Source organism: Coffea eugenioides, chromosome 5 (assembly GCF_003713205.1).
Source record: "Coffea eugenioides isolate CCC68of chromosome 5, Ceug_1.0, whole genome shotgun sequence".
NCBI lineage: Eukaryota > Viridiplantae > Streptophyta > Magnoliopsida > Gentianales > Rubiaceae > Coffea > Coffea eugenioides.
The window spans coordinates 49,807,274-49,834,885 of NC_040039.1; the positions used below are offsets into that span (position 1 = coordinate 49,807,274).

The window sequence follows — 27,612 nt, forward strand, 5'->3', positions numbered from 1 at the left end:
TATTAAAATGATTAGAATTACCCTTGTTAGAAAAATATTAACTAACACATTTTATTTGGCAACCACAAATTAGAACCCCCCCCCCCCTTCCAAAAAAAAAAAAGTATTATGGTTCAGTTTACAGCAGAGGAATGAAAATATGCACAATTTAAGGTTTCAAACCTTATTTGGCAACCACAATACGAAGTGGAAACACCCTAAATGTGTGTATCTTTTAACAACCGAGTAGTAAAAAATACTCCACTAAATAAGCTTTTATATTTTGAAGACCATTTTTTCATGCTTGAAATAGGCAGCGCTTGGGGCTAGGCCTGTCAACGGGTCGGGTCCGGGCCGGAATTAATAAATCCGGACCCGGATCCGTCAGACTATATGTGTTCCGAATCCGGCCCGGATACCCGGCGGGTCTTCCATTCTTTCTCCCGGAACCGGATTCGACGGGTCCAACGGGTCCTGGATTGTCTTTATCCTTCCAACTAGAAATCTGTCCATGTCTCTCACATTGTTTTTCCATCGATTATCAAATACCTTTCATTTTTCTTGTAATTTCAGCCAGATTGGTAAACCAATATTATCTTCTCATCCACCAACAGCTAATTTAACTCCCTCTTCCACACAATTCTCCACCATCAATGACGAAAACATCATCAGGAGCAGCAGCGGCATTGAACCCAAGAATGAGGAATTATCCTTATCAAGGGATTGAAAGGAATAAGCATAATTTGGAAAAAAAAAACTTGTAGCTTTTAGAAAATATCAAGTGTAGATGAAACAGCCACCACCTTTGACAAAGTCAAAATACTAGAAAAATTTACCTGTTAGAGAGTGAGAGCTGGAACCAATGAGTGTCGCCGGAAGGCCCGCTGCTGGAGCTGCAACCGTGAGAGAGTGTGGACTGAAGAGATGGCGGAGGCGGACCAAAGAGTCGGACAGTCTGGTGGAAGCTCAGAAGTAAAAAATGGTGGAGACAGACCGAAGAGAAAGAGGGACGGTGGGCTGGAAGCTTAGATTTTTCCTTCCTCAGTTGCTCCTCTTTGAAGCTTGGAAAAGGGATGGCTGAAATTGTCAAACTGGGGACAGCAAAAAGAGGAGAGAGTGAGAGAGATATCAGATGCGGCAAAGGGATACCAAAAGATATTAGGGCTTGGTGTGTTTGAAGTAAATTTGGAATATAATATAAACATATATATATATTTTAAATTATTAATTAATTTATATTCGGGTACGGGTCGGATACGGGTCGGAACACCACATTCCGTATCCGATCCGTTTTTTGTTTTACAAAACGGGTCCGGGTCCGGGTCCCGGAATTATATCCTTGCCCGTACCCGGAATAATTTGACGGGTCCGGTCCGGGTCCGGGCCCAGACCCGGACCGTTGACAGGCCTACTTGGAGCTTCTAAAAACTGTTATTGTTATGGATAAATTAATCAATGGAATTTCTTTTATGAGTTTATCTTCTCCATTGATCAATCCAAGCGAACCATTTAGTGATGGTTTGGCAAAATATTCCATTAACCATAAAGTGGCTTCTTGTATGGTTGGAAACAAAGGTACAAGCTGATCTCAGAGCACTTGCCAAGATTGGGGTTTAGGGGAGAAAATAAGATAGAGACAGAGACAGAAAACTTGAGTTATGAGAGAAGAGGTAGAGAGATTTTTTTTTTTTTATCAACTCTTTTGAGTATAAAACTGGGGTTTTTAAACCTTTAAAATGGCAATACACAACTAAACCAAATCTCTCAGGTTCCATTCTTTTTCTTTCCCACAACTTTCAAACAAGGAAAATATGACCTTTCTTCTCATTATATAATAAACTAACTGCAAGTGTACAGATTACAGTTTGACTGGATACTGTCTCACCCCATACCACATTTCATGCTGTGTGTGTTTGAGTGTATTTTTTTTTTGGAAAAAAAATACCACTATAATATCCAAATATAAACTACGAATGCATGGAACTCAGCAACTTAAGAGCCAGCTGCTCTTGCTCAGCCAGAGAAATGGAGTCTGCAGAACCACCCTGTTTGTCCTTTCTCGTCCTCTTACCATCATCACTGTCAGTGTCGAAATATATCTTCGTCTTCTTATTGACTCTATCTCCACTTTCTTCTGTGTCTGATGCAGAAATATCCACCTCACTACCTACATCTGCCTCCTCTCCTTCCCTTCCTTTCTTCCACTTCATTTTCTCCTTGATTCTCTTTTCTTTTCGCCGCTTACGGTCCAAAATCTTATCTTCCTCGTCTACTATCTTCAATTCTTTCCTCAGGTCTGCAAATCTTTGCTTAACTGAGGCATAGGAAATGTAAAAAGTCAGAAACAAAGAAGTACTAAAATCTACATTGATAAAATACAAGTGCACACACTTAAAATCTCCAGGTTTATAGTATGCATTCTGTTCCCTTTGTGCCAATCACTGAACTCCCAATATCATCCAAAATGAGCCATGAAATTTGGTATTTTTCTAATATAGTAAACAACAAGCACAAATCCAAGTAGTCTAAATCTTCTAAAAAAATGGTCACGACTTCATGATATCATTTTGGGGAATAATGACTTCAAGGAGAACCAGAACTGAAAAATCTTTACCATACCTATACTGTTGATATCATATATTAGCATAACGTAACCAAATTAATTACCTTTGTCTTTGTCCAGATGAACCAAGTCAGCACTTCTTTTTACATCAGCCAACTTTGCGAGAGGGGGTAAAGTGTTGCAGTCTTCATCAAACACAACCCTGGTCCCAACTGGTCGATGCACATTGATCTTCAACTTCTTTTTCTTTAAAACCCTAGTTGCAGGTGGACTACCAAAACATCGGAGAGTAAGAACTGGCCCAAATATTTAAGATCAGGATACAGCATGAGAATATCAGAAACCATTTACTAAGTGGCCTATTAAATTTAACCAGGACTAATTGTGAGCCAGGTAAATGAAGTGTGTTATCCAACAGTTATGTATCATGAAAATGCATTCTTAATTTATGGGCAACATACAATTCATCCATTCTAAATTGAAAATTGTCTTATGAACAAATCAGAGAGGTGCATAGAGCAGATAAATAAAGTCTATTGCATTATGCCAGTCAATTATGGTTTACATATTTCTTAATCACTAATCTAGAGTGAGGACTGAAAATTAAGTAGCTGGAAAGTGAATAACATCTTTCTTTATTTGATCCCCACAAATTAGTTCTTAGGTCTAATATGTAAAGTAAAATACCCAAAGAAACAAAAATAATTACCCAGCATCTCCAATTTCCGTAACTTTTTCTCCGCGTTGCGTGTCCTCTTGCAGAAGAAGAAATTTGTCTTCTTTTGCTTCTACTCTGTCTTTCTCAGGTTTGCCAGTGTCAAAACTTTCTATTTGATCTTCATTCAAGTTGTCACTAACAGTACTTTCTTGTACAAGAGACAATTCCTCAGAAGCTTTTCCCTTAACTTTCTGTTTCAGAAAACGAATCTTGGGAGTCATTGGAAGGCCTAATGATGCAGAGAAGTCATCAATTGGGAGTTTCATCACATCAAAGACCTCCTTATCCCGCTGTTTATTTATGGACTTCAAATATGTAATAAATGCTCTCTGAGCCAGCTGCTGCAGATTGGGGTACTTCACCAACAAAGCTGCTAACAACCCAGAAACAGGCTGTAACCTTTTCGTATTTGCCTGTGCCGATGACCAAGGAGCATTTTTAAACACGTAAAAATAATACATGATGCAAATGTTGCTTAAACTTAATCATAACAAAATGAGAAAAAGAACCTTGATAAATCGAATGGGTATTTTCTTCTCTTCTAACTTTTTAAGCATTTTCATTTCTGAAGGCATGAGAAATAAAACAGATTTCCCTCCGGAAAGGTAGCGAGCTGTTCGGCCCACTCTATGTATGTATGCAGCAACATCTTCAGGACAATCCATCTGGAAATCAACAAAGTTAACAGATTAATGACTCCTTTTCTTTGGTAGCTTGTCCAATAAATTAATCAGATCAAGTGTTATCTTTCAGTATCTATGGCCTACTTAACAAGTAACTAACCTGGACAACCCAGTCAACAGCCTTATCAAAATCAAGCCCCCTTGAAGCAACATCAGTGGAGAATAAAACTGAACGTTGCTCACAAAACTGGGAGTATATGCCCATTCGTTTTTCCTGCTTCATCCTTCCATGAAGACACTTCAAAGGGATCCCCGGACGAAGTTTTTTAAAGGTCTCAAAAACAAACCTTACCTGTTATATAATATGAAATGAAAATAACAGGACAACAAAAATGGAAAAAGTATGAAACCAAGTTGAGTGGAATGCATTTATTTTCTTCTCCAACAACTAAAGAGAGCATTAGAATAACAGAAAAGTCCACAAAGTACACATTAAACTGCATGAACCACCATGAAAGTATCAGTTTTTGCAATTGCTTCTGCTCTCAATTCCTAAAGGCTCATTTATGAAGCATGCTAGTAGTAGATTAAAATGCAATATCTAGACATCTATCTGCACAGCCCAAGATTCAATGATGTGATATCTGTTGAGAGATTTCAAAAGAAACTAAGAGAGATGTTAAAGCTATTATAGCCAGATCCAGCAGACAAAATTACAAATCCTACAGGTTCATGCCAATGTTATTTTCACCTTCTTGTTTGTTACTTCTTTATACATTTTAAGCCAGTGACTTGTGAATAAATGGTTGACCCCCAAAAGCAGCAGAAACAATGACTTGCTCAGAGATATGGCATCAAGATTGGCATCTATTTAGCTGGATTGGAGTCTCATAGAATTAGATAACAGCAGCTTTAGCTTTTTGCTCTCTCAGCAGTTCCGCTTTAAAACTATCTGCGATGCACTCAGACAAGACAGACCTCTGAAGGTAATATTTGTTGAAAGAGATAGATGGTACTAAATTCAGCAATCTAAGAGGATGGTGATCATGTTCCAAGTCTATCCAGAACAAGATTGCTGAAATAGACAATATCAGGAGATTTACTTCCGTGTTTACAGAGAAAAATATTTATGCAATGTTCTCAAAAAAGAAAGTACATATCCGGCTACTTTAAGATGCTTGGAGATTGTTCTCATACATGCACAGCAAATTTTGCATTCAATTACAACAGCTAGCAAGTTATGCATGAGAAATTTCTTCATTTTTCAGGCTCTGCACCTGAATATCCCAATTCATAATAAAGATAATGCAGAATTACCTGCTTGCAGCTCGAAAGAAACACCAGTATCCTCGAATTAAGATGCGCCTTTACAAAGCTCCATAACATATCGAATTTTTGCTCAAGAGGAACAATGATTGCTGTTTGCTGCAGGCGATTGGGAGTTGCAGTTTCTGCCTCTTCATGCACACTAAGGTATTCTGGATCTTTCAGACTAAGCCTAGCAAGATCTTGAATAGATTTTGTTTGCGTAGCTGAGAACAGCAAGGTCTGTCTATCCTTTGGCAGTTGTGAGATAATAGCATTTAAAGCTTTCTTAAATCCTACATCAAGAATACGATCTGCCTCATCAAGCACCAGAACCTGTATCCTGGCCAGAAAAACAAACCAAGTTGGCTACTAAGGAACCATGAAGATTTCATAAGGAAGCAAAAACTTTAATTTTTGAACCATAGTCATGTTTTAAAAATTGTCCCTATCTATCGTAGCTTAAAATTTATTGTACCATTAGCACATCCTTTAATTTCACTAAATATCACCAACAACCTCCATACAACTTGTTGAAGCGTAATAAAGAAAAGGTCCAAAGTAATAAAGTCTAATACAGACAAAATACATGCCACCCCTGCAGACATGAAATATTAAAAGATGCTGCAAAAACTTGACCATTTTATGTGCTTAGGTGAAAATATGGATGAACTCAAACTACTGCCCGAAAAGAATTGTATAGAATTTTGCAGCAATTGAATCCAACAACAATAAATTACATTCACTGATCCCCTAGCAACCGATGAACTGAAAAAGAATCATTCTCGCTTTTGTAGAAGAAAGCATGCACCAGCTACCAAGTCAAAGATCAAGTTTCCAGTCCATTAAAGCGAATATAAGAAAGTGCAATAGTATATGGCAAATGCCACATAAAACTTAGTCCATGGCACTTTATAAACAACTAAGCATGGACACTGATGATTCTTGTTTCTTCAAATTAATGTTCACAGCTTGAAACATAAGACACATTACAGGAACTAAAGTTACTGGATGACAAAACATATCATACACTGTGTATATGTACACAGGAAATGCTAACACTGGAGGAAGAGAAACTCTAGGAGAAAGTCACAGCAGAATAGAAGAACAAAGATCAAATGAATATATTGACCTGGAGCTGTGAGCAGTCGAAATTTGGGGTTTCATCCATGTGCTGAAGAAGCCTTCCGGGAGTGCACACCAAGATGTTCAGATCATTAACATGTTCTTTCTCTGTGTCAACATCTTTACGGCCACCAATTAGAAGACCAGCACTAAAACCATGGTATTTTCCAACCGATTTGAATACTTCAAAAAGTTGGCCAGCTAACTCCCTTGTAGGAGACATTAAAATGCATCCAACTCCATCTTCTGGACCCCATCTAGCTTGGTATAACTTTTCAAGAATCTGTCGAGGAGAAACAAGACTCCATCACTACAAGATATGCTAAAAGTGCACAAAAAAGGGAGGGGGAAAAGCAAGGAATATTAACTTGTTAAGCATGAAAATCAGGAAAAGCCTTAATTTTCTTTTCTCCCAATTTGGGGAGGACAGAAGGGGAAGAATATCAAAATTGTCAAGCTCAATCATCTAACTTTAAACAAATACACGTATGAAACTTGACAACTAGAAGCATTTCTGTCTTCAGGTCTCAAAGTCCGCACTTTACATGGAACTCTTAAATCCAAATTATACTGATCTTTTAGTTTGAAGTTCAACCTAATGCTGATGAGTCCTTTTACAGAATTTAATGCGAAAGCCTCAATCTTTTTAACTCCAATTGAAAAAGTTTAGAATACAAATGTCAAAGAGGAGAAAGAGACAAACTTAACTTGTCAATAGAATAAAAGCATAAATTGTCATCAATCAGTTGGATTTCTGAAAACTCCTAGGATAGGCAAGAAAATAACCAAAATTAACCCAACTTTTTGGTAAATTGCAATCTTCCATTCACTTTCCTAATCGATGAACAAAACAAACTAAAATATCAACAAAAGGAGAACATTGAACACGTCCAAATTGAACATTTCCGTCTTCTACCAACCAAAAATCAAGTCTTTCACACCAGCAAGCATAAAAATCGACCAAAATAAGATTGAAAAAACAAACCAAAACTGTGACAAATTCAGCTGAAAACCCACCGGAATAACGAAAGCCAGGGTCTTACCAGACCCAGTTTTAGCAGCACCAAGAATGTCACGGCCGCAAATCGAATGGGGCAATGAGGCCCTCTGAATATCAGTCATGTTTTTGTACTTAGCTGCAGCCAACCCATCTTTAGTTTTCTTCGACAAAGGCAATTGGCTGAACTTTTTACAACCCGCGTAACGAGAAAACGAGCCATCGGATAGCCGGCCAACCGGAGATTTATTTGGTAGCGGCTGGAGTGAAAGCGGGTTAGAGCCCGATTCGGGTTTACCGGATTCAATCCATGACTCGAGGAGCTCAAGTTCTTCAACCTCGGCTTGACGGCTCTGGATTTTGAACTTCTTGGACTTGGGTTTTGGTCTTCTCATGTCTGTTAGAGGATTCTGAGTTTGAAGGGTTGCCGGATTGAACTTTGTGTTAACCACGGCGATGCGGAAGAATCTGGAATGGATTGGAGGGGTTTAGAGGGGTTTAGCAGGAGAAGATTTTCCGGGTTATAAAATTTGTGCACCAGTTAAAACTGGAAAATTACGGTTGTGCATCATAATTATAGCCAAAGCCAAAAATTGGCCCACTTTTTTCTGTACTAGTGCTACTTAATATGGGGTGTTTTTTGGAAAACTATTTAGACCCTTCCTAGGTTTAAAATTTTCAAGAGGGGGGAAAATATTAAAAGCTAGATACTAGTTGAGGAAGTAGTCTAGAATACAGATACACACGAGTAAATGTATTTTATTAATTAAACACCTATTGGAAGATTTTAAATAATAAAAAAGATAAATTCTTGAAATGAAAAAGAAACTTAAATTACATAAAAAATTTACACTACACTCTCTTGTGAGAAGAAAAAATAAAACATAAAGTAAGGTCCTGTTTGATAACTCTGTTCAACACTTGAATTTAATGGATTCAGATTTTAACATATTCAGACTGTTTGACAACAAAAAATTTGAACATTTGAATTAATTAAGTTGCATTGAATTTTCTAGGCAAAATTTACTTCCAAAATTAAGTGATAAACTGTTCACTTATCACTGAACGTGATATGCACTTAAATGTATTATATTTAATATTTAACAATTCAATAATTTAATGGATTCAGATTTCAGATTTTAAATTTCAAATTTCAACTTTTAAATTTCAATTTTATCAAAGGCGACTAGGTGTATCAAGGTGTCACAAATCTTTCATTTACTTTCCTATTTTTCTCCGTAATAATACTTCGGCTTTTTCCTTATTTTGTTGTCAATTCTTTTCTTTTATCTCAATCCTTTTTCTTTTCTAATGCATTAGAAGTTATATTAGTTAGACCATCATGTTATCATCATCTCAAGAGTTCAATTAAAAGGAAAATTTCAGCATTTAAATACTCTATATATATTTTGAAATTTTTGCATCTTCTCTCACATCCTTTTCACCCCCAATTATTAGACACAAAATTCTAACCGTAAACACTCTAGCGCTGTTATTTCTGAATAAGGCCTTGTTTAATAATTCAATTCAGCACTTAAATTTAATAGATTCAAATCTTAATATATATAGATCATTTAATAATAAAAAATTGAACATCTAAATTAATTAAGTGACACTGAATTTTTTAGGTAAAACTTAATCAAAAAATTAAGTGATAAACTATTAACTTATTACTGAATATAATATACACTCAAATATATTAAATTTAATACTAAAGAATTCAACAATTTAATGAATTCGAATTTTAGATTTCAAACTCCAGTTTTCAGACTTGTGTTTCTTCAAACGCACCCTAAGAAAATTGGACTGTAAAGTTTTACGTAAAATACCCAAAATGATATTTGTACAACGAAAAAATAATCGGAAAGGTCTGGTAGGCGAAAAACACGAAGAAAAAGGCATTACCAAAAATTGCAGCCTAATGTCCGGGTGCATGAGCCAAAAGGAAAAAGCATGGCAGCATTTTACATTGCACTAAAGCCCGCAAGATTCATCTAATTTTCGCTGATCGTGAATTGTCTTCCCAAGCTGTGCAAAACAGCAAGAAGCCACCTCATCCACCGCCACCACCACCACTTCAGATCTCTTCAGCAACCTTTGAATCACTAGTTTGTCTTGCCTTATAAGCACAAAAACATATATATATCGATATATACTAAGTGTTGGGAGAGAGAATCAGGCTGTAAAATTGGGAAAGATCATAAAGATGGGTCGCAAAAATGGGGGGCTTTTGCCAGAGGAACAAAACGGGGCCTCAACTTCGGCGAACAATGCTCTGGTATTCATTACTATGTCCATCATTGGCTTTCCAGTGGATGTGCATGTGAAGGATGGCTCGATTTATTCTGGAACTTTCCACACTGCTTCTATCGACGATGCCTATGGTGCGTTTACTGTCATTCTAGTGATTCTTTATTTTTTCTTGTCAACGTTTGTAATTTCTTCTTTTCCTTACTGGCTTATGTTATTTACGTGAAATTGTATCCGGGTTTCAATTTTCTCCTAGAGTTACTCCTGTAAAGATTTCTATCTTTATTGACTTGATCAACTTGGGATGCGATTTGGTATTTTGTTTCCTGTTTCTTTTTTCGACAATTCTATTGTACATATTAAAAAGTTTGATAGCTTTGATTGAATTTCTATTGTGTTTAAATAAAGAGGGGATCTTTAGGCCTAAATTGCTTTTTTACATCACCTCTCCATGTTCAGAATTTAGCTTCTGAAAATTGTGAGATTAAGAACAGGGTTTGTGGACTCCTTATCTTTGGATTTGGCGTTTATCCAGGTATTGTTTTGAAGAAAGCAAGGATGATTAAGAAGGGCAATCGACAGACAAATCTAGCTGATGGAAGTCTGATAGAGACACTTATAATTCTGTCAGAAGATCTTGTTCAAGTTGTTGCAAAGGTATGCCATAGTCCATTCTTTAGCTATTGGGAATTCTTGATATTTTGGAGTCAAGCAGGACAACCATTTGTGTAACAAACTCGATCGTGTATAGGAATTAATGCTACCAGCAGAAGGTATCTCTGGAAAAGTTGGAGCAGCTAATGTTGCGGCTACAGCTGGCACTTTGCCTCAGAATGTACGTGAAGAGAGGGAGGCAAATGTAACAAACTCTAAAGAACCCAACTTGGACAGAAAGCATGCGAGGTATTTATTGAAGTCTCTACTAATGTTATAATTTTTATGACTCTATGACTATATGCCTTAATCTTTATACGATTATATCGTTGGTAGTGCCACCTGGTACTGGTTGATAGCATTAGATGAAAGTTCTTCGTCATGCCAGTGAGGCCCACATCATGATTCTCGCTTTAGTTTTTGATGTTACGGGTGTAATAGTTGCAATCACTGGCTGAAATTTTAGTTAAAGCAATTGCTCAAAATTGACTTTTACAATTTTTTCCCCAATCTCTTTCTTTTGCCTCAACTGTTATTGAGCCTGGTTGTAGAATTTTCAAGTGCAGTTGATGACTTTAAGTTGTACTCAAGTTTAGTTTAGGACTTGAATTATCATATGTTCATGCTTGCACATTTTGATTTTGGGTCTATAAATGCCCCTGTGCAATGTCAACTGAATCTGATCTTGAAAATATAAATGCTATGTTGTCCCTATCTTTTCAAAATAAGTGAGCTGTATAATATTCATTTCATAAGTGGTTTATTTCTAGTTAATGGGTACATTTGTCATGTGCAGGTTTATCAGTCCATATAAGAATAGCTTTCAGAATGGTTCTGTTCACAATAATTCTGTGCCAATTGCAAATGGAAAATCAGACTGCAGAAACTTGGTCAAGGTAAAGTTATAACCTAAGAAATCTTTTTCTGTAGAAAGTCAAGTTATAACCTTGTGTTACATTGCAAGAACTCCAGTATATGTAGATGACAAGTATGAGCTTCTGTACATGCCTCCATGTCTCATGCTTATCTTTCATCATATTTAGATCTTAAGATTTTTTATACATTTGATGTTTTTGGATGCAGGGGGGAGAGGCTTTCACTGTTTCACCTAATATGAGGTAGGAAGTAGTGGTGATTTTCTCATTGTTTGAGATGAATTCCACTATGCATTATATTTGTTGAAGGACATTATTACATTCATTTGTATCTATGCTGTGGCAAAAGGAAAAAAAAAATTGAGGCATCAAATATGAAAGTAGAAAATTGTAGTTTTGCTAGCATGTTGCCTAATTGATTCTTTAGCCCTTGAATACTTTGTCCTTGGCATGGAATTTATCACATTTGTCACTTCAGGATTCATCTTTATTGGTAATTGCATTGTGCTTTTTGCTTTTAAGCTATTGGATTTTGGTTATGTGTATTTTATTAGAGTTTTTTCTTCTAACAACTGTCTTTGCTTATATAGAGGAGGAGGAGGCTTATGGACTCAATTTTTTTTTCACTCGTTTAATTTCTCTTGTTACCCTTACAACAAGGACAAAATAATACCACTTTCCCCACCGCCCCAAAAAAAAGCAAAGAAAAATAAAACACTCACATGTACAAACCTAAAAACCTCCAACAACTGTCAAGAACTTGCATCTTTTTTTCTTATGAATTCTTTTCTTTTAATTTGCACAGAAAATAGGGTACGTTTTTCTCACTAGTTTATATAATTCTTTCAATTTCTGCCAAAATTATAGTGGTCCTCATTATAATTTTCTGAAGTAAGTTTGCTTTTGTGCTATTCCATAAATATTTCTTGACAGACAGGTTGGAGACAGCTCAGAGGAAAAACGGAGTGATCTAGTGCAGGAGCAAGTTTTGCATGGGGAGGAAACGGTATGTTAAACAAAATATCCAGCTAAAGGATTTTACTATGTTTCGTAACTTAGTGATGTAATGTCTGTGAATGTTTTCAGACTGATCAAGTTGAAGGCTCAAGATCAAGCTGTGAGTTCTTACATATCTTCAGTAGTCTCTCTGATTTGATTAATTGGTTAATTGATCATTTATTTTCATACACCACTGATTGGGGAGATGTTCACTTGTGAATGGTTAGGTTAGTATGTTTCATTAGTCTCTGAGGTGGCTAGGGTGGGGAGAAATGAAGGGTTATTATTAACATGGGAAGCTTATTAATGTTGATAATTGATTGGCATTGACCTTTATGGACTTTTCGTCAATGCTATATGTTAGGTGGAAAGTTTACTTTTGGTTGAACCTCCAGTGTGGAGTCTGTGCCCACATTGGAAGAAAACTAACTTACCTAGGGGCTTTGGTAACATTAGGGTGGTTTTGACTCAAATGTGTTGCCTCTAGAATTTATAGGCATATACTTTTCCACTGAGGTTTTTACATTCAATGTGTTAAATTGTTCACTGCCTATTAGGGAATAAGAGATCCTACTGCATTTTTTAAAAGCTGAAAGCATTCATCATGTTCGGATTATCAAATGCATTCAACTCCTAAAATTTATTCCATCATGAAATTATTTTTTAGTTAATATCAAGTCAAGTAGATGCCTGCATGCCCTGTTTAAACTTTTTTTTTTTGGTTGGATTTTGAACTTTCAGTTCTTTGTATGCAGTAGATGCTCATTCCAAGGACATGAATGCTGGAACAAACAAAGGGGAATCACCAAATCTGATGTCTTTTGAAAGATCTACTGTGGCCAAACTTGATGATCCAAGTAATCTGAGGCACACATTAGATAAAGCTCAGGAGACAACTGCTCTTTCCTCCAAAGTTTGTGCTGATGCTTCCTCTGGTTTCGGTGTTGCCTCAGATTGTAACCTCAGTTTGTCATCTGCTTCCACTAAAGTGGTGCTTCCAAAAGTTGCAAATCATGGTCTAACCACTAAGGTAAAGCATGTGTTCTTAATATGTAAAGTTGCTACTTAAGGTTGCTGTGAGTGCTTGAAAAGCATTAACTTCCCTTCTTCAGGACTTAATTTCTATTGCTAGCCCTTCTAAAGAACAAACTTAAGTGGTCTGAATTTTGAGAACCGCACTCGCTGTTGCTCTGTTGCTAAGTTCCCCTCTGAGTCAAACTGTTAATCAAATATTTTGAGAGCATTTTACACTATTGTCTTGTTGATAAATTAGAGTTTAGGTGATAATCTAGAATGTAAACTGCTACTGGTGATGCTTGCTCTTTTTTTCCTGTATTAAATGGTTCGATAAAAACCTTTGCTCAAATACCTGGTTTATTAATTTTTAGTTTCATAAGGTCATCTCGTGACACATTATTCTTCTCAGGAATCTAAGCTCAACCCAAGAGCAAAGTTGTTTTCTCCATCACCTTTGCAACATAGATCAGCGACCCCTCCTGCAGTGCTATCGCGCACACCAGAACCCCCACCCACGGTATCAAATGCACCTGCAGATCCAGAAGCTGATTTGAGTTCCTTTGCCTATTGTTCTTCTGTACCTGCTAAGTTTCTTACGTGTAATAACCTGTTTCTGGGAAATGGATGGAGCGATCTACAATATGTCCAGCCTGTATGCTTACCAACTCTTGTCATATTGTTTAATGATTCCTTAGTTATTATACAGTTACACAGTTTAATTCATCTAAACATCTGGAAGAGGGCTGATGGTGAAAAAATAATATCACAATATGATACAGGCAAAGTAATCTAGTAATGCATCTTTACTGGTAGCCTTCAAACGAAGTTCTTTATATATATGTTTCTGTCCGCCATAGTAACAATACATCTATGAATCGTGACAGTTGTCTTCAGGGAACATTTGTCATATATATTACCATAATAGTATTGCAGAATTTGCTGTAAAAACACTTAAGGCCATTTTATCAACTTTTTCATTTCCTTTAGCTATTCTCCTGAGACCATGGGGGTGGTTACTGTTTCTTCGGTATGTTGTCCTTCACATTTGTTTGCTTCCTCTATCCTCCCATTTCCATAGTACTAGTATCGCAAGCATTTTTACTTGCCCATAAATCATAGTAGATTGGGAATCATGTGGATGACATGAATGTAAAACCAGATGATAGGGGAAATACGATTTTTGAAGGTCGTTTTCCTAGATCCTTGAAGCAGAATTTGGAACACTAGATAAGGTTTCATATGCAGGAACTTCCTTTTTCAAGCCTCCCACCTTTTACTGATAACTTGATCTTAAAAAAATGTCCAAAATTAGCCTGTCAAGTTTTTCTGCATGACTGCTATGGTTTCCCATTTTAACAATTAGGCTTGGGTTTTAGTTTATTAGACATGTTCTCTTTTCTTAAAACCACTTCTCTTTAATAATAATCGTCAAGTATACCTTCTTAGCATACTTCCCACTTATAAGCTCTTCTCTGAAAAAGGTAATAAATATCTTTAGTGTTCTTGTGTTGGAAAACTTGAAAGTGTTAAAGCTTTTAAAGATCTTCCGTAATTTGTAACTCCCAAGTTAGTTCCTTTGAAAAGATAAACATGTCAAAAACTTTAGATTACATCAAACCCTTTGGCCTTGTGACATTGCCATCCAAATCATCACTGCATCTATGGGGGACGCTCTGTTTATTCAAGTTTTCAAATTCTGTGATGTTCATGTGGGAGATGCTAAGTTTTTCTGTTGTTTCATTTTAAGCTGCTACAGCAGATTGGTGGTTGAGATGCCATCTGTCCTATACTCTTAGCTCGTCTTTTCCTGCATTAGTCATTAGATGAGATTGATAGATTGGATGAATTTTGAGAGCATTTGTCAGTTGTGCTACTATGAATGGTGAAGTTTAAAGGAAGAGTGACAGAACAAGTAATAAAAAGAGCAAAAATTAGTCAACGTTGGCAACTATTTGAATATCTGTATCTGTTTTGATATCTGTACAGTTTTCCACCATCTCTGGGATCTTTAGTGATGTCAATTTCTCACTGTATCTTTGTCTCTTTTACATGTAGGTTGTTGGACATGTGGGAAGCAGGACACCTCCAGTTAGATATGCCAGTCAGTATAATCATCTTCAAGCTGGGACAACGTATCTGCATCAAAATTCACAAAATGTATGTAGCAGGGGACAGTTAGATTGCTAGTTTTCTTCATTTGGTTTTCTTTTTTATGTAGTTGGTGTGCTACTGGATTGCAGATAATTTAGCTAATTTGTGTTAGCATTCTTGACTTTACAGATGACTGGGCGAGCGGGGCCGCTGTTTTATGCACTTCCGGTTTCTAATGTGAGACAACTTCTGACTTGTTTGTTCATAGCATAGGCAACTTTTATTGACTTGAGATTGCATCACATGATGCACACACTGAGGGTTCTAGCCACAAACTGCTGGAATGTCAGTAATTTAAAATTGAACTTTTGCATGCTTCTTTGAGCAATACAGTGTCATCTATGATGGAATATGCTGCAACTAAGAAATTATGGTTGGGGGAGTTATGGGATGTGTTTGTATTCATTTTACTTTTAGTTCAATACTTCGCTGGTTAGCTTAAAAGTCACTGTTGCTGGTTGTTTGTGTTTCTTTTCTCTTTCTTTTATAATTCCTTCTTGCATGTGTTGTTCTTTTTTCACCATGCATATGTAATTTCTGATCCCTTCTTATTTTCACATCTAATCTCTTCTATGATATTAATAGGATGCCACTCAGGGTGTGGCAGGATATTCTCAGTTATCTTCACATCCTCTGCTGATGCCACATCAGGCAAATCTTCCCAAAAACCAAGGTATGGAGACAGTTCAGAGCAAGTATTTGAAGAAATCAACTTGTTGATTATGGTAGCTTAGTGAAATCTGAAATCTGATTATTAATTTTTACTTGTATTCTTTTTGTAGTTCACCTTTCCTTTTTACTAGGACAAAGGTAACATTATAGTCACAAGGGACAATGGATATCTGGCATTATATAGTTTGGCAAATCATGGATCTTCAGATGTATGGATAAGGTTCAAGAGAAATGAAAAAAAAAAATTCCTTTAAAGTCAAATGGTGTTGGGAGTAAAGCAGTTGATTTCATGTGCACTACATATGTAGACCTCTAGGAATTCTTAGAAGATAAGTTTATAGTTGCTGCCTGCCTCAGTAGTTGATTCATCTTTTGGATTGCTTTGCATAAAGCACATATGCAATTGCATTTTTGCAAACAGTTTGGTCATCTACTTTGTGTCCAGAGGGATGTACGGCTTTTGGTCAGATTGTAACTGATCATTCATGGATATTACTTTGTTTGTCTGCTGAAAGTAGTTAAAAGGGCCTCATTCTCACCCAATTGTGCAATCATGTGGCTATTGCAGTAAGGCAAAACTTTTTGACAGTTTTAGTTATTTACCATGTTGGGAAAAGGAACCCTTGTCATGCCGACTACATATTCAAGTATATACCAGATTTGACAGTTTTCTTGACTGAGTTGATTGTCATCTCGGGACATGAAAATATTATGCTAGTATTCTTCATGGTCTTTTATTTAATACTCAGATTATGTGATTGAAGTTTGTTGGTTGATGCTGCTTTTGATGAGAGACTTCTAAGAGTACTATTTATGTTGCTTACAAAAATTCTATTGTTTGTGTTCTCTCTCATTCTTCTTCTTCCCTCCATCCTGTTTGCCAGTCTGCATTATTCTGCTCAGCCTCTTAGTCTGGAACTGTAAATGCATATTCTACACAATGTTCCACACTTTTTAATGCACACTCAGACACACGTTTGTAACCAGAAAAATCATCATCAACTGCAGGAATCGCAACAATGCAAGCACTGCAGCTTTATGTTACTCCATTTTTAGCTAATGGACAGCAGCCATTTGCAGTTCCTTCGTACATCCCTATTTCAGCTCCATTCTTTCCCAGTATGGGGTCCATTCCAGTTCCAGGATCTGACGGTTCCTTAAGCGCCAAATTTGTCTGTCAATCGTGAAATGGTCACCCCCCCTGATACTTTTGTGTCCCCATGATGCGGAAATTTTGGTGTATGGTTTAGTAACCGGGTTAGCTATGCTTATTTGTAGCTTAGATGTAGGTACTCGATACTGTAAATTGCATTTAAGTGGAGCTAGTTGGTCTTGTTTCGGAAGTATGGGTGGATATACAGTACTTCACCTGTATGTGCGCTTTTGTTGAATTGGCTATTGGGGGTGCTTTGAAATTTTGTACTACTACCAGTAGTGCTACTGAGAGCAGAGGCCATTGATTTTGTAAAAGTGCAAGGGACCCTATTTTTGGTCATCTTATATCTTGAAGCTTAAGTCAATTTTTTGTTTGCCTTTATCCGTATTTGGTTGGAAGTGAAGGCTGTCGTACATATACGTGACATTTATGAGCATAATTAGGAGAACAATCGGTCCAATTCTTTTATCTTCATATCGTACTCAAGATGCTTCCGATGTGTTCTGGCTCTCGTATGCCTTGTCTAATATTTCCCATGTATCAAGATGTTTTGCTTTAACTTGTTTATCACTCGTTCCCATTCTTGTCACGGCCATTTTCCTTTACCGATCCAAGTGAGAGACAATCTTACTCTCACCGTCTAATTGGATCTTGAGCGACTGGTTGATCTTGCAGATCCTCTAAATACTTTCTAGGCAGGTGGTAACCTTTTCGTGGCCTCTTACCCGCTATAGCTACCGTTCTACTACCTGCAAAATGTAATGCACGAAAGTAACCCTGCTACAAATCAAATCTCAAGTACTTCAAGCCTTTCCGTTCATCAATCACCAAAAAGATCCATAGAACCAGGTGCTGAAATACAAGAGAAACGGGATGATTTGAATGATGGAAAAAGAAAAGCATCAACACCTTGAGAAAAATCCCCAAAACCAGTTAGTTCTCATAGAGAAACATTCACTCTACACATTGAGCACGGCCAAGCTCTGAGTATCTGACCTACATTACAGCTATTAAAATCAAACTTCTTTCACCTAAACTCTATGTTCGCACATCAACATCTAAAGGCCCTTGGCCAGGCCGGATTGCACACCAGGTTATGTTTGCCCCATTTTGCTGTATCACTCCATTCTGAGATGCTTACCAAATTCATTATAGAAGGATTAAAAAAAAAAAATTGAGGTGACCCGCTAAAATCAGAAGCTTCTTTTTTAGAACAAGGTCATTCATTGGTTCTCTCGTCTTTTCCACATGTTTCTGGATTCAGCTTTTCTTGAGAGTCTGCTCCAGATCCAGCGGATGGTTCAGCTTGAGGCATCTGGTTGTCAAAATTTTCCTGCAAGGCCTTGATACAAGACACTTTAACTTTAGTCTTCATTATCAAAACTATTACAGAGACGTATACATGTAAACATCGGTCTCGTGCAAATATTTGAAGTTAATGGTTCTTTTTTACCTGTAAAAGCTCGGTCATTCGGCCCTTGCCATGATTATTCATGGGTTTAAGATCAGATGGTAACTGAACATCGCCAATTTCTTGGTCTGACTCCATTTGAGAGGTTCCAGCTGATGATTTATCATTATCAACATGAGTTTCTGAAGATTGTGAAGAGCCTTGGGATCCCGTAAGTGGTTCTCCTGGTGTCGGCACACTGGTTCGCTTCACTTCTTGAGCTTCTTCCCTGTGTCCAACCACAGATACAACTTCACTGTACAATCCATTTTCAATCGGAACACTTCCTGCTCGTACTTGGTTGCTAGTTTGCACTTGAGAAGGCTGCTGTTGATTTGTGGCAACCTGAAACTGGCTAGAGGATGCTGATTCATCTGGTCGTAACATAGCCAATGGTTCTACAGTCACCACCTCTCTACCTTTTGAAGGTGATCCATCCAGAATCACTTGATTGCCAGGTAGTGGTCCATTTGTAGGACCGAGAGGTTGCAATACAACAGGAACCACATTACCTCTGGAACCTACAGGAGGAAATGAAGGGCCTGCTGTTGGAGAAGTAGATATTCCTTTTTTGACCACCATGTTAGCTATTTGGGATGACGATCCATGAATGTCATTCCTCTCTCTAGATGGGTTGCTGCTCTGCATCTGGTTATACAAAGGGAGACTGACTTCGCTTCTTTGGATCATTTGAACATGGGGAGCTACGTCATTCTGTGACGTTACAGGAACATAATGCCCAGGCTTGAAAACAACTCCCCTCAAAATGGTATGGGAGTTGCCAATCCTGACAGTTAGCAAGTAACCAGCATCAAATGAGGCTTCAACAACCCCTGCAACTGCCTGGCCAACCATATTATCTTTGTCATCAAATTTATCTGCTTTTCGGGATTTGTTCTCTTTTATTCCTTCAAAACCAGGTGGAACACGAGCGAGTCCCACGCGATTTAGGCTCTGATCCTTCCTCGGGCGACCCCTTTTTCGTTTTGCAGGTAGGACCTGCGTCAGGTTAGAACCCTCTGATTGGATAGCCTGGCTCATTGTCCAGATACAATTGCACAATTACTTTCTACTGGGGAAATGTTGGCCCTTGCCCCTGTTTGAGAAAGAGCCATCACAATGATTACTAACAGAAAAAGCATAGAGTTTTCAAACTGAAAATTCAATGCATTAGCAATCTTTATATAGCAATATAAAAGTTTACATGTGGACAACACCCTATCAATGAATTATAACCCTTAAGGGAGAAGGTTTAGACACCTCAGCTGTCCTTCCATCAACTAATATGATAATTACCCAAAACGCCCTACCCCGCTCCACAAAGGAATTAATAGGCATACTACCAGAAGGAAACAAGATCATTTGTATAAAACATATCCAAGCAAAGACGACACTGCAATTGACCTCTTCATATAAGGACCAATCAAAGAAAAACAATTAATGTACTGTCATATACACCTTGTCCCTCCTTGCCTACCTCTAGCTCTTGATATTGAGGAGCGTTAATTTATCAGAGATTGATCCCAAATGTCTGCACTTCTAAATCAAGACAGTATGCGATTAATTGTTTCAACAACTAGCGCACGTCTAAATAAGTATGCATCGGCGTACTTAAATTAAACATTCCTATAGCTTCTCAAAGACTGAATCTCCCCCTAAAGCACAGAAAACTAGTAGAAAGCCCAGAGACCAAAATAAGCAATATATACACACAAAAAAAGACTTACTTTTACCATGAGCTAAAGACGAGGACTATCATTTTTGCTTACACTTAATAGTCCCGAAGAAAATATTTTAACAATGGCAATCTTTGCATGCAGTATAAAACTCCACCCCAAAAAAAAAAAAAAAAAAGAACCGAACTTTATATCATTCTCTAAAACCCTAAGAGCAAAATCTTGAAATGCAGACATGAAGACATCTAAAAGAGAAAAAAAATTTAACTTTGATGCATTAAAGTTAATCTAATCACATTATCAAGGCTCAGATTCTCCTAAAAGATTTTCAAGAAACACAAAAGGTTACTGAAACCCGGAACCCAAAAAAAAAAAAAAGACAAAAAAAGGACGGAAATTAAAAGCTCAGGAAACGAAGGACTTTACCTTTTACAAGAGCTTGAGAGGGGTTTAAGATAGAATTACAAATGGGGAAATTCTTAAAACCCTAATAAGGCTTTTTTTTTTTAAGGTGAAGGAACAGATGTGCAAAAATACGACCTACGGCGAGTAATTACTAGTTTTAGTAGCAGTGGAATGGTATGAAAAGAAGCAGCAGTAGTAGTAAAAATGGAGATTTGGATTTATTTTAAGGTTAAAAGTAAAGCATTAATGATATTTTTGGGGAGGAGGAGGAGGTGATGAAGATGCAGTCTTAGGAACTTACGACTCCAGAGATTTGTTTATTCTGACGTGACTGTGATTTGAAAACTCCGTGACAGGCCGTTACGGGCGCAGGAGAAGTTTTGATTGGTCCCATTGTTCCTCCATCCAGCGGGTAAGACTGAGATGGAGCGTAGTAGAAGATAGAGTATAAACTCAGTTGTTGTAACGGTTGGGATGGGGCCACGTCAATGCCCCTGTTTTATAGATTTTACGTAACATGTTCTTAAACAAACATATAATATATTTTTGAATATTTAATTTTTTTTAAATAATATTTTACTTATATTATAAACATATATTTTTATTAAATTTATTAAATTTTTAATTATTTTTTTATCTGACATACATCACATAACAAAAAATATTACAATAATTATTTCAAATAATATTCTATCCAAACAAACCATTGATTCTGAATATTTCATGTAATCACCATTATTGATGAAGATAATCGCTCTACACAATTACAGTTAACGAGAAATTTACTGCTTTTTTCTTAAATGCTAACAAAAGTAAGTATATTATTTAGGGATGATTTTAGCTACCCAAAAATCTGTATGTTTGATGACTAGGAATTTTAGGAATAATTTTAGTTATCTAAATTTAACTTTTTAGAACTTCTACGGTCTGGACTTTTTTTTTCTTTTTTCTTTTTGGAAGTATATGTGTATGCATTTTACCTAGGGGTGGCAATTCCTGACACGACCCGAAAACACGACACGAACCTAACACGAAATTAATGGGTTTGGGTTGAGGTTTTGGGAGTTCGGGTCAGAATCGGGTCGAACCCGATGAACCCGAAAAGAAAACAGGTCAATTTCGGGTCAACCTGTGGTGACCTGATATGACCCGATGTGACCCGTTTACGAATTAAAACTAATTTAATAAACATAAAAATTATTTTATCTAACTAAACTAAATCATTCTTTTTTTCCAAAGGCATTAATTACTTAATCCTAAATGAATTTATTTAACTTGTGTGAAGTTAAAATTATTATATTTGGACAAATAATATATGATGTTATTTTTTACTTTTATGTTGTTTTAATTTAAATTATATTTGGTTTGGGATAAAACACTTTTATGGTGTTTAATTTATTTTAGATTTGGTTTGAAATTATTTATTTAAATTTTTATTACTTGATGATGTAATTAATTTTGTGAAAAAATTGATTTTATTAGAAATTACAGTGATAAATTAATAAATTAAAATTAAGTTTCGGATCATTTCGGGTCGACCCGCCAACCCGCCAACCCGAAATTTTCGGGTTCGTGTCAGGTACCCTGACCCGTTTCGGGTTGGCGGGTCGGGTTCGGGTCAGCAGGTTCTTTGTTATACTTAAGCCTCAACCCGACCCGCCATCCCGAACCCGACCCGTTTGCCACCCCTAGTTTTACCATACTGGGAACTTTTTTTCTCTTATAAACATGTACGTGAAATAAAAAAAAAAAAAAAAGTACGAGTTAGAAAACATTTTTGGACTTTTTCAAAAACAAATTTCTACAGGAGTCGAAAACTCAAATGAGGCCAGGCCACGTATTGGAATATTAAGGATATCTGAGATGAAGAAAGAGATGAACAGTTTAATGACGCCGGACTAGGAGCAGGAACGGTCAACCAACCGCTCCTGAAGGTTATGTACATTTTACACACGCTGTAACTCTGTTTGCACATGGTATAACTTACTTTTTAATTCTAGAGCAAAATTGTGTGGATTCCACACATGTTGTTAAAATTGATGTACAAGATGAAATCTGGATCGTACAATTTTTTTTGACCAAATTTTAGCCGTGAACTGTCATGCAACTGTTCCTGCCCCTCTTCCAATTACGCTATTTACTCTGACATCATGCTGGAACTCGACTCGGAAACCAAGAATATGCGCGATATATCTGCTGCTTTTTTGGTTGCAAACAAGAGAACCATCTATGAAACCTATGCCGATTTCATTGGTTGAAAAATGCCAGCATGGTACATTATATCAGCTGTGCTATTTCCAATACCGAAAAATTACGCAATGATGCTCCCATCTGAAGCTGCTGCGATTCATCTGAGAGCTACAAATTACAGGAAGAGTTTTTGGCTGGGAAGGTGGTGTTGTTCCAGCACTCCTTCCTCCTAATGCATGGGCCTTTGAGATTCTGGGAGGTTTTTGACATAAACATCATGCACCATTTTCACGTAGTCCTCAATTTTGTCTGCGGTCCAATCATCTGTTCTGATGGGAGGAAGATACTTAACGTTCAGAGGCGCTGGCCTAACGTGCAAGCTCCCCTTCCTCCATGCCCTGTGGGTGCCTGTAAAGACAACAGGAACAATTGGCCGGCGGGTTTGCAAAGCCACATGTACAAAACCCTGCAAAGCCAGTAAAAATCTCCTTGGTTACTAGCTAGCAAGAATGATACAAGATTTTTGATTTCTATGAGTTGCACTCCCAAGAGTTTAGGTCAAAGATGGATAAAGACTAGAATTCAACTATTTCATGTAAGTTGCTATGTCAGAAATGGATACAGGTCCAAGATAATTGACCTAGTCAGTATAATGTTCAAGCTTACATCTCAAACAAAACTGTATAACATGCTAAGGAAATAGCCAACATCATGATTCTAGATGCCTTATGCAACAACATTCAGCAACATTCTTTACTAGAAAGAAAACCATTGGCTCCAGTTTTAACAAGATCATCCTAGACTCAACCTAGCAATTTAACGGTTACAATTGTTCGACTATCATGGAACATTTGATTACTCGTATTATTTTTCCCGGTCAGTGTATTCAAGAAATTGTGAATCTTGCCTTTTTAAATGGTAGCAGACGCCCACTTTTGGACCTTGTTCCTTCGGGGAAAATAATCAAAGACAAATTATTCTTGAGAATTGTATGCGCAGCCTGCACAAAAACTTGATTGTTTCAGTAAGTGGATAGTGGATCCAATAGAAACAGAGGGAGACAAGATCAGCTACCTCCTTCATGGACTGAATGGCAGCACTTGGATTGGAGCGGTCTATCCGAAGATGATTGGCTAAAAAGTACAACTGTCCAAAGAGTGGATACCATATGATCTGCAGAAAATTCATCATCTGGATGACAACACGCCATGTATGTATTCAAAAAAAAAAAAAAAATCCTTTTCGACAAAGAATCACAAAAGAATAAACTAAAGAAATCACTTTTTACCTCTTTTTTCGCAACACCAACAGTGCCAGTAGGTGTCAACCACATTATAAGAAAAATGTCGATTGGAGAGGCATGGTTACAGATATAAATCACCTTTTCATCAGCACATTCAGAACCTTCAATCTTTATGGGATTCCCTAAGATCCACATCTGCAATCAACAATCTGAACTTTTTCATCGTCCAACACTTGAGCATTGTCTCAATCAGTCTTAAACCAGATCAGAATTCAGAATATCAATATGGGAAGCCATTATGATAAAAAAATTTCTCAAAAAAATGTCTGGAAAACAACATGACGCTGGATGCAAGCCAACAAACACTAAATGCTTATTCAATTTGGAAGAGTGTATAATTTGATTTTGTAATTCGAGATGAGGAACGTTGAGATTCTAAACAACATATATCCCCAAGACATTGCAATAAAGCTTAGTTTAATAGTTTTCCAACTTTTGCACCATGCAGGGTTCACGATGATCACAAACAATCAGAAATAACTATAGTGCAACCACATATGAAGGATAGAATTCCAGGGGGGAAAATCATCAAATACAAAGGTGCAACAAGAAGCAAGATACTTACCAGCAATCTGCCGGTCAAATGACCATAGATATTACCCTGCCTGATCCTCTGGTAAGGCCACGGAAAAAGCACCAGCATGATCAAGGCCCATATGAATGTAGTAAACATCATTGTCACGAAACAAACAACGATCCTAACCCATGAAATCAACACAGCCCCTATTCCATCATCCTCCACAAAAGCAACAGATTGTATCTTCTTTTCCACCTCTTCCTTTACAGCTACTTTTGACGGTGAGGCAAAATTCACCCCAAAACTCGCTTCAAGGTAGTTCCCAAACCTCCTATTCCTTAGAAATGAACCAATTCCAGAAATCTCCATTATCAACCAACTCCTCTCTCCAATCAGCTTAAATCTGTCCAGAAGAAAGTTCAAGAACCACAAGACAAACTATGAGTCTACAATGACAAGGCATCAAAAGAAAGTACTACTAAAATAATACATATCACATAAAGGAGCAGAGATTATGCAAGTCAATAATATTATATCACCTTGTTCAGGCTTCCAAGAAGGTGAAGAAGAAAAGTACAAAAAGACAACCATAATTAAGATCCCACTTTACTATTTTATTGAAGCTTTCAGAATCCAACTGAATCAATTATCATAACCAACCCTGGCTGCTGAGAAAGCGACATAGAAAAAAAATGGAAGAAAGGGAGGCGAAAAAAAGAGAGAAGTCTTTCCAGTCAAATAAGCTTCTTTCAATGAAGAAAACATTGACACGCCTTTTAACTCATATGCAGTAGTATGATTGACAATAGAGAACGATCCCAAAACTAGAAAGACTGATTTTTCCTCAAAAGCAGTGCTATAAAGTTGCTGAATACGTTAAGCCCAGAAAGGAATCGTTCAGGAAAGCAGTCTTTCAACGTACCTTCATCTACTTCCTGAGAGCTGTTGGCAAAGAAAGGCGGAGAACAGAAAGAGAAGGTTCAAGAAATACTAGGAAGTCAGCAAAACAAATTTCTGAAGATGGATAAAGGGATAAGTGAGAGGAAGATAGAGAGTAAAATAAACTGGCGAAGATGGATAGAGAGATAAGTGAGGGGAAGATAGAAAGAAAGTAAAAGCTTGTGGAGGATGAAAGGAAGAAACAGAAAAGCAATAGAAAATGCAACAGGAAGTGATGCATACAGTCACTGTCCGAGAGCATGATAACTTATTGGCGTTGGAGAGAGTTCCCTCAATTTTTTTTTTGGCCTGCTTGAAAAAAGAAGAATATAGTTTTTTTTTTTTGACAATTCCATTATTGCAAAGTTTTTAGTGAATACCACCAATTTGGCCTTTTCTTGTTCAGTTTGACAGAATTAGCCCTGAAATTATTCGTTATGTGGCGGATCTTGAGTTTAGTTTTTGGGGTTATAAAAGTATTGTCAAGGTGTTTGGTGAGGATTTGGCGGAGGAATAGACAAAAGATAAGAGATAGGAAGGCAATAATGATACCTGAACAAGAGAATATCTTGTGCAGCATATACATGATTCTGATGAATTCAGGATACACTGACGATAGAATGATTGGTTATAGCTTCTACGCATTGTATTTGTTGTAAAAGAAATTGCAATGTTTGGTTTTCCACACTTTGGAGGTCATTAATTTACATGCTCCATTAAGATGTACATTAATCCCTTAAATTATCAGTCATATTTTCGAGGAGGGTTGGATTTAGGGCTGCCAACTGGTCGAGTCTGGACTCGGACCCGACCCGGATCCGATAATTTGAGAAATAATTTTGATACTTGAATCCGAGTTCGTACTCGTTTGCTCTAATAAAGAAGCGAGTCCAATACGAAATATAGGATTTTAATTCGGACCCGACCCGAATAATATATTAATAATCATAAAATATAAATATTTTTAAATACATTCTTTTACTAAATTAACAAAAATATTTTATTTTACTAAATTAACCAAATTACCCATATCCCAGATGACGCATCTAAGAAAATAAGATTTGGAAGAGGCAAACTTGTTTCGCCAGAAATGTATTCATTACAAATTGCATATAAGCGCTTTTTTCTAAATATCCAGGAATCATGTTGGGGTCTTTTTGCTAGCATAGATAAAAGAAAATGAATTATACATGTTGGGCGTTTTTTTTTCGAATAGACCCAGACCCAACCTGAATCCATCACACCCGATTCCAGAATCTTAAGCACAATACCTGTCAGAAATACGAGTCGGGTTCGAAATTAAAATTTCGATCAAAACTCGATCCATTGACTGGTCTAGTTAGATTAGATGATAAGGTAAAAAAGTTACTAGATTCTAAATTCAATATCTTTCACTTATATAAAAAAAAAAAAAAAAATTAGTCATTTCCATACGTGTGGTGTTATACAGTTGTTGCTAGAAATAGTCTTGAAATAAAAACAATGAAAAGATCCAATGGAAGTTTTTTGGTCTATGTTTAGCCTTGATCGTGACAATTTGCATTGAACTATCACAACTCTTTTATTTAAGGAAAAACCCTCTATGTGTTTTACATATTTCAGAAGGGAAGAAGAAAGAGACAGAACATATTAAATTCGAAATTAATGCAAGAAACAAGGGCAAGTTTTTTTTTTTTTTTTTGGGTGAAAGATTATAGAGAGGAATAGAAAATAAGAGGATAATTATAATGGAATTGTTCTAAGACGATGAAACATGGCCCAGAAATATGTAGCTATTGATAACATGTATTTAGACCTCGTGGATTGTGGAATTTTATAAGCATATTGGTAAGGATGCAAATTCATCTCTGCGTATATATATACATATATATATATATATATATTTGTGGGGGAAGAAAATGCAATTGCCGAGTGAAAATGTGGAACCATAGTCTTGCTTTTGGAACTAGTTTTTGTCAGAAGCGCACTGAACCTATTGTTCTCAAATCTTCAGAGACTTTTAATCCTTTTCGCTCTCAGTTACGAATTAGCAGATAGATTTGATGCAG

At 36.8% G+C, this 27,612-nt stretch overlaps 4 protein-coding genes across 7 annotated transcripts; 1 reads left to right on the forward strand and 3 right to left on the reverse strand.

Annotated features, from left to right (window-relative positions):
• Window positions 1-1,773: 1,773 nt before the first annotated feature.
• Window positions 1,774-7,813, reverse strand: LOC113772487 (DEAD-box ATP-dependent RNA helicase 32). The gene is made up of 8 exons (XM_027317090.1): window positions 7,331-7,813; window positions 6,321-6,596; window positions 5,201-5,524; window positions 4,044-4,235; window positions 3,770-3,925; window positions 3,252-3,673; window positions 2,647-2,813; window positions 1,774-2,293 (listed from the first exon to the last, which is right to left on the reverse strand). Exons 1-8 carry the CDS (start codon window positions 7,703-7,705, stop codon window positions 1,947-1,949), a joined length of 2,259 nt encoding a protein of 752 aa, XP_027172891.1. The 5' UTR covers window positions 7,706-7,813; the 3' UTR covers window positions 1,774-1,946.
• A 1,442-nt stretch (window positions 7,814-9,255) lies between these two features.
• LOC113769957 lies at window positions 9,256-17,587 on the forward strand. Of its 2 annotated transcripts, XM_027314305.1 has the most exons (14): window positions 9,256-9,694; window positions 10,096-10,217; window positions 10,312-10,463; window positions 11,011-11,110; window positions 11,298-11,332; window positions 12,023-12,095; window positions 12,176-12,206; window positions 12,844-13,118; window positions 13,515-13,757; window positions 15,161-15,262; window positions 15,386-15,433; window positions 15,842-15,929; window positions 16,937-17,155; window positions 17,377-17,587. In XM_027314305.1, exons 1-13 carry the CDS (start codon window positions 9,517-9,519, stop codon window positions 17,113-17,115), a joined length of 1,626 nt encoding a protein of 541 aa, XP_027170106.1. In that variant the 5' UTR covers window positions 9,256-9,516; the 3' UTR covers window positions 17,116-17,155; window positions 17,377-17,587. The 2 variants fall into 2 exon arrangements, with proteins under 2 accessions (XP_027170106.1, XP_027170105.1); XM_027314304.1 differs by having other exon boundaries at window positions 16,937-17,587.
• A 314-nt stretch (window positions 17,588-17,901) lies between these two features.
• Window positions 17,902-20,875, reverse strand: LOC113770515. Its single transcript, XM_027314988.1, has 3 exons — window positions 20,637-20,875; window positions 18,538-19,630; window positions 17,902-18,426 (listed from the first exon to the last, which is right to left on the reverse strand). Exons 2-3 carry the CDS (start codon window positions 19,573-19,575, stop codon window positions 18,304-18,306), a joined length of 1,161 nt encoding a protein of 386 aa, XP_027170789.1. The 5' UTR covers window positions 19,576-19,630; window positions 20,637-20,875; the 3' UTR covers window positions 17,902-18,303.
• A 1,714-nt stretch (window positions 20,876-22,589) lies between these two features.
• On the reverse strand, window positions 22,590-25,822 carry LOC113772049 (1-acyl-sn-glycerol-3-phosphate acyltransferase-like). 3 transcript variants are annotated; one of them, XM_027316588.1, is made up of 7 exons: window positions 25,548-25,821; window positions 25,165-25,293; window positions 24,674-25,028; window positions 24,094-24,243; window positions 23,880-23,978; window positions 23,713-23,805; window positions 22,590-23,271 (listed from the first exon to the last, which is right to left on the reverse strand). In XM_027316588.1, the coding sequence occupies exons 3-7, from the start codon at window positions 24,992-24,994 to the stop codon at window positions 23,035-23,037; spliced, it is 900 nt and encodes a 299-aa protein (XP_027172389.1). In that variant the 5' UTR covers window positions 24,995-25,028; window positions 25,165-25,293; window positions 25,548-25,821; the 3' UTR covers window positions 22,590-23,034. The 3 variants fall into 3 exon arrangements, with proteins under 3 accessions (XP_027172389.1, XP_027172388.1, XP_027172390.1); XM_027316587.1 differs by lacking the exon at window positions 25,165-25,293; XM_027316589.1 differs by lacking the exons at window positions 24,094-24,243; window positions 25,165-25,293 and having other exon boundaries at window positions 25,548-25,822.
• Between the last annotated feature and the right edge of the window lie 1,790 nt (window positions 25,823-27,612).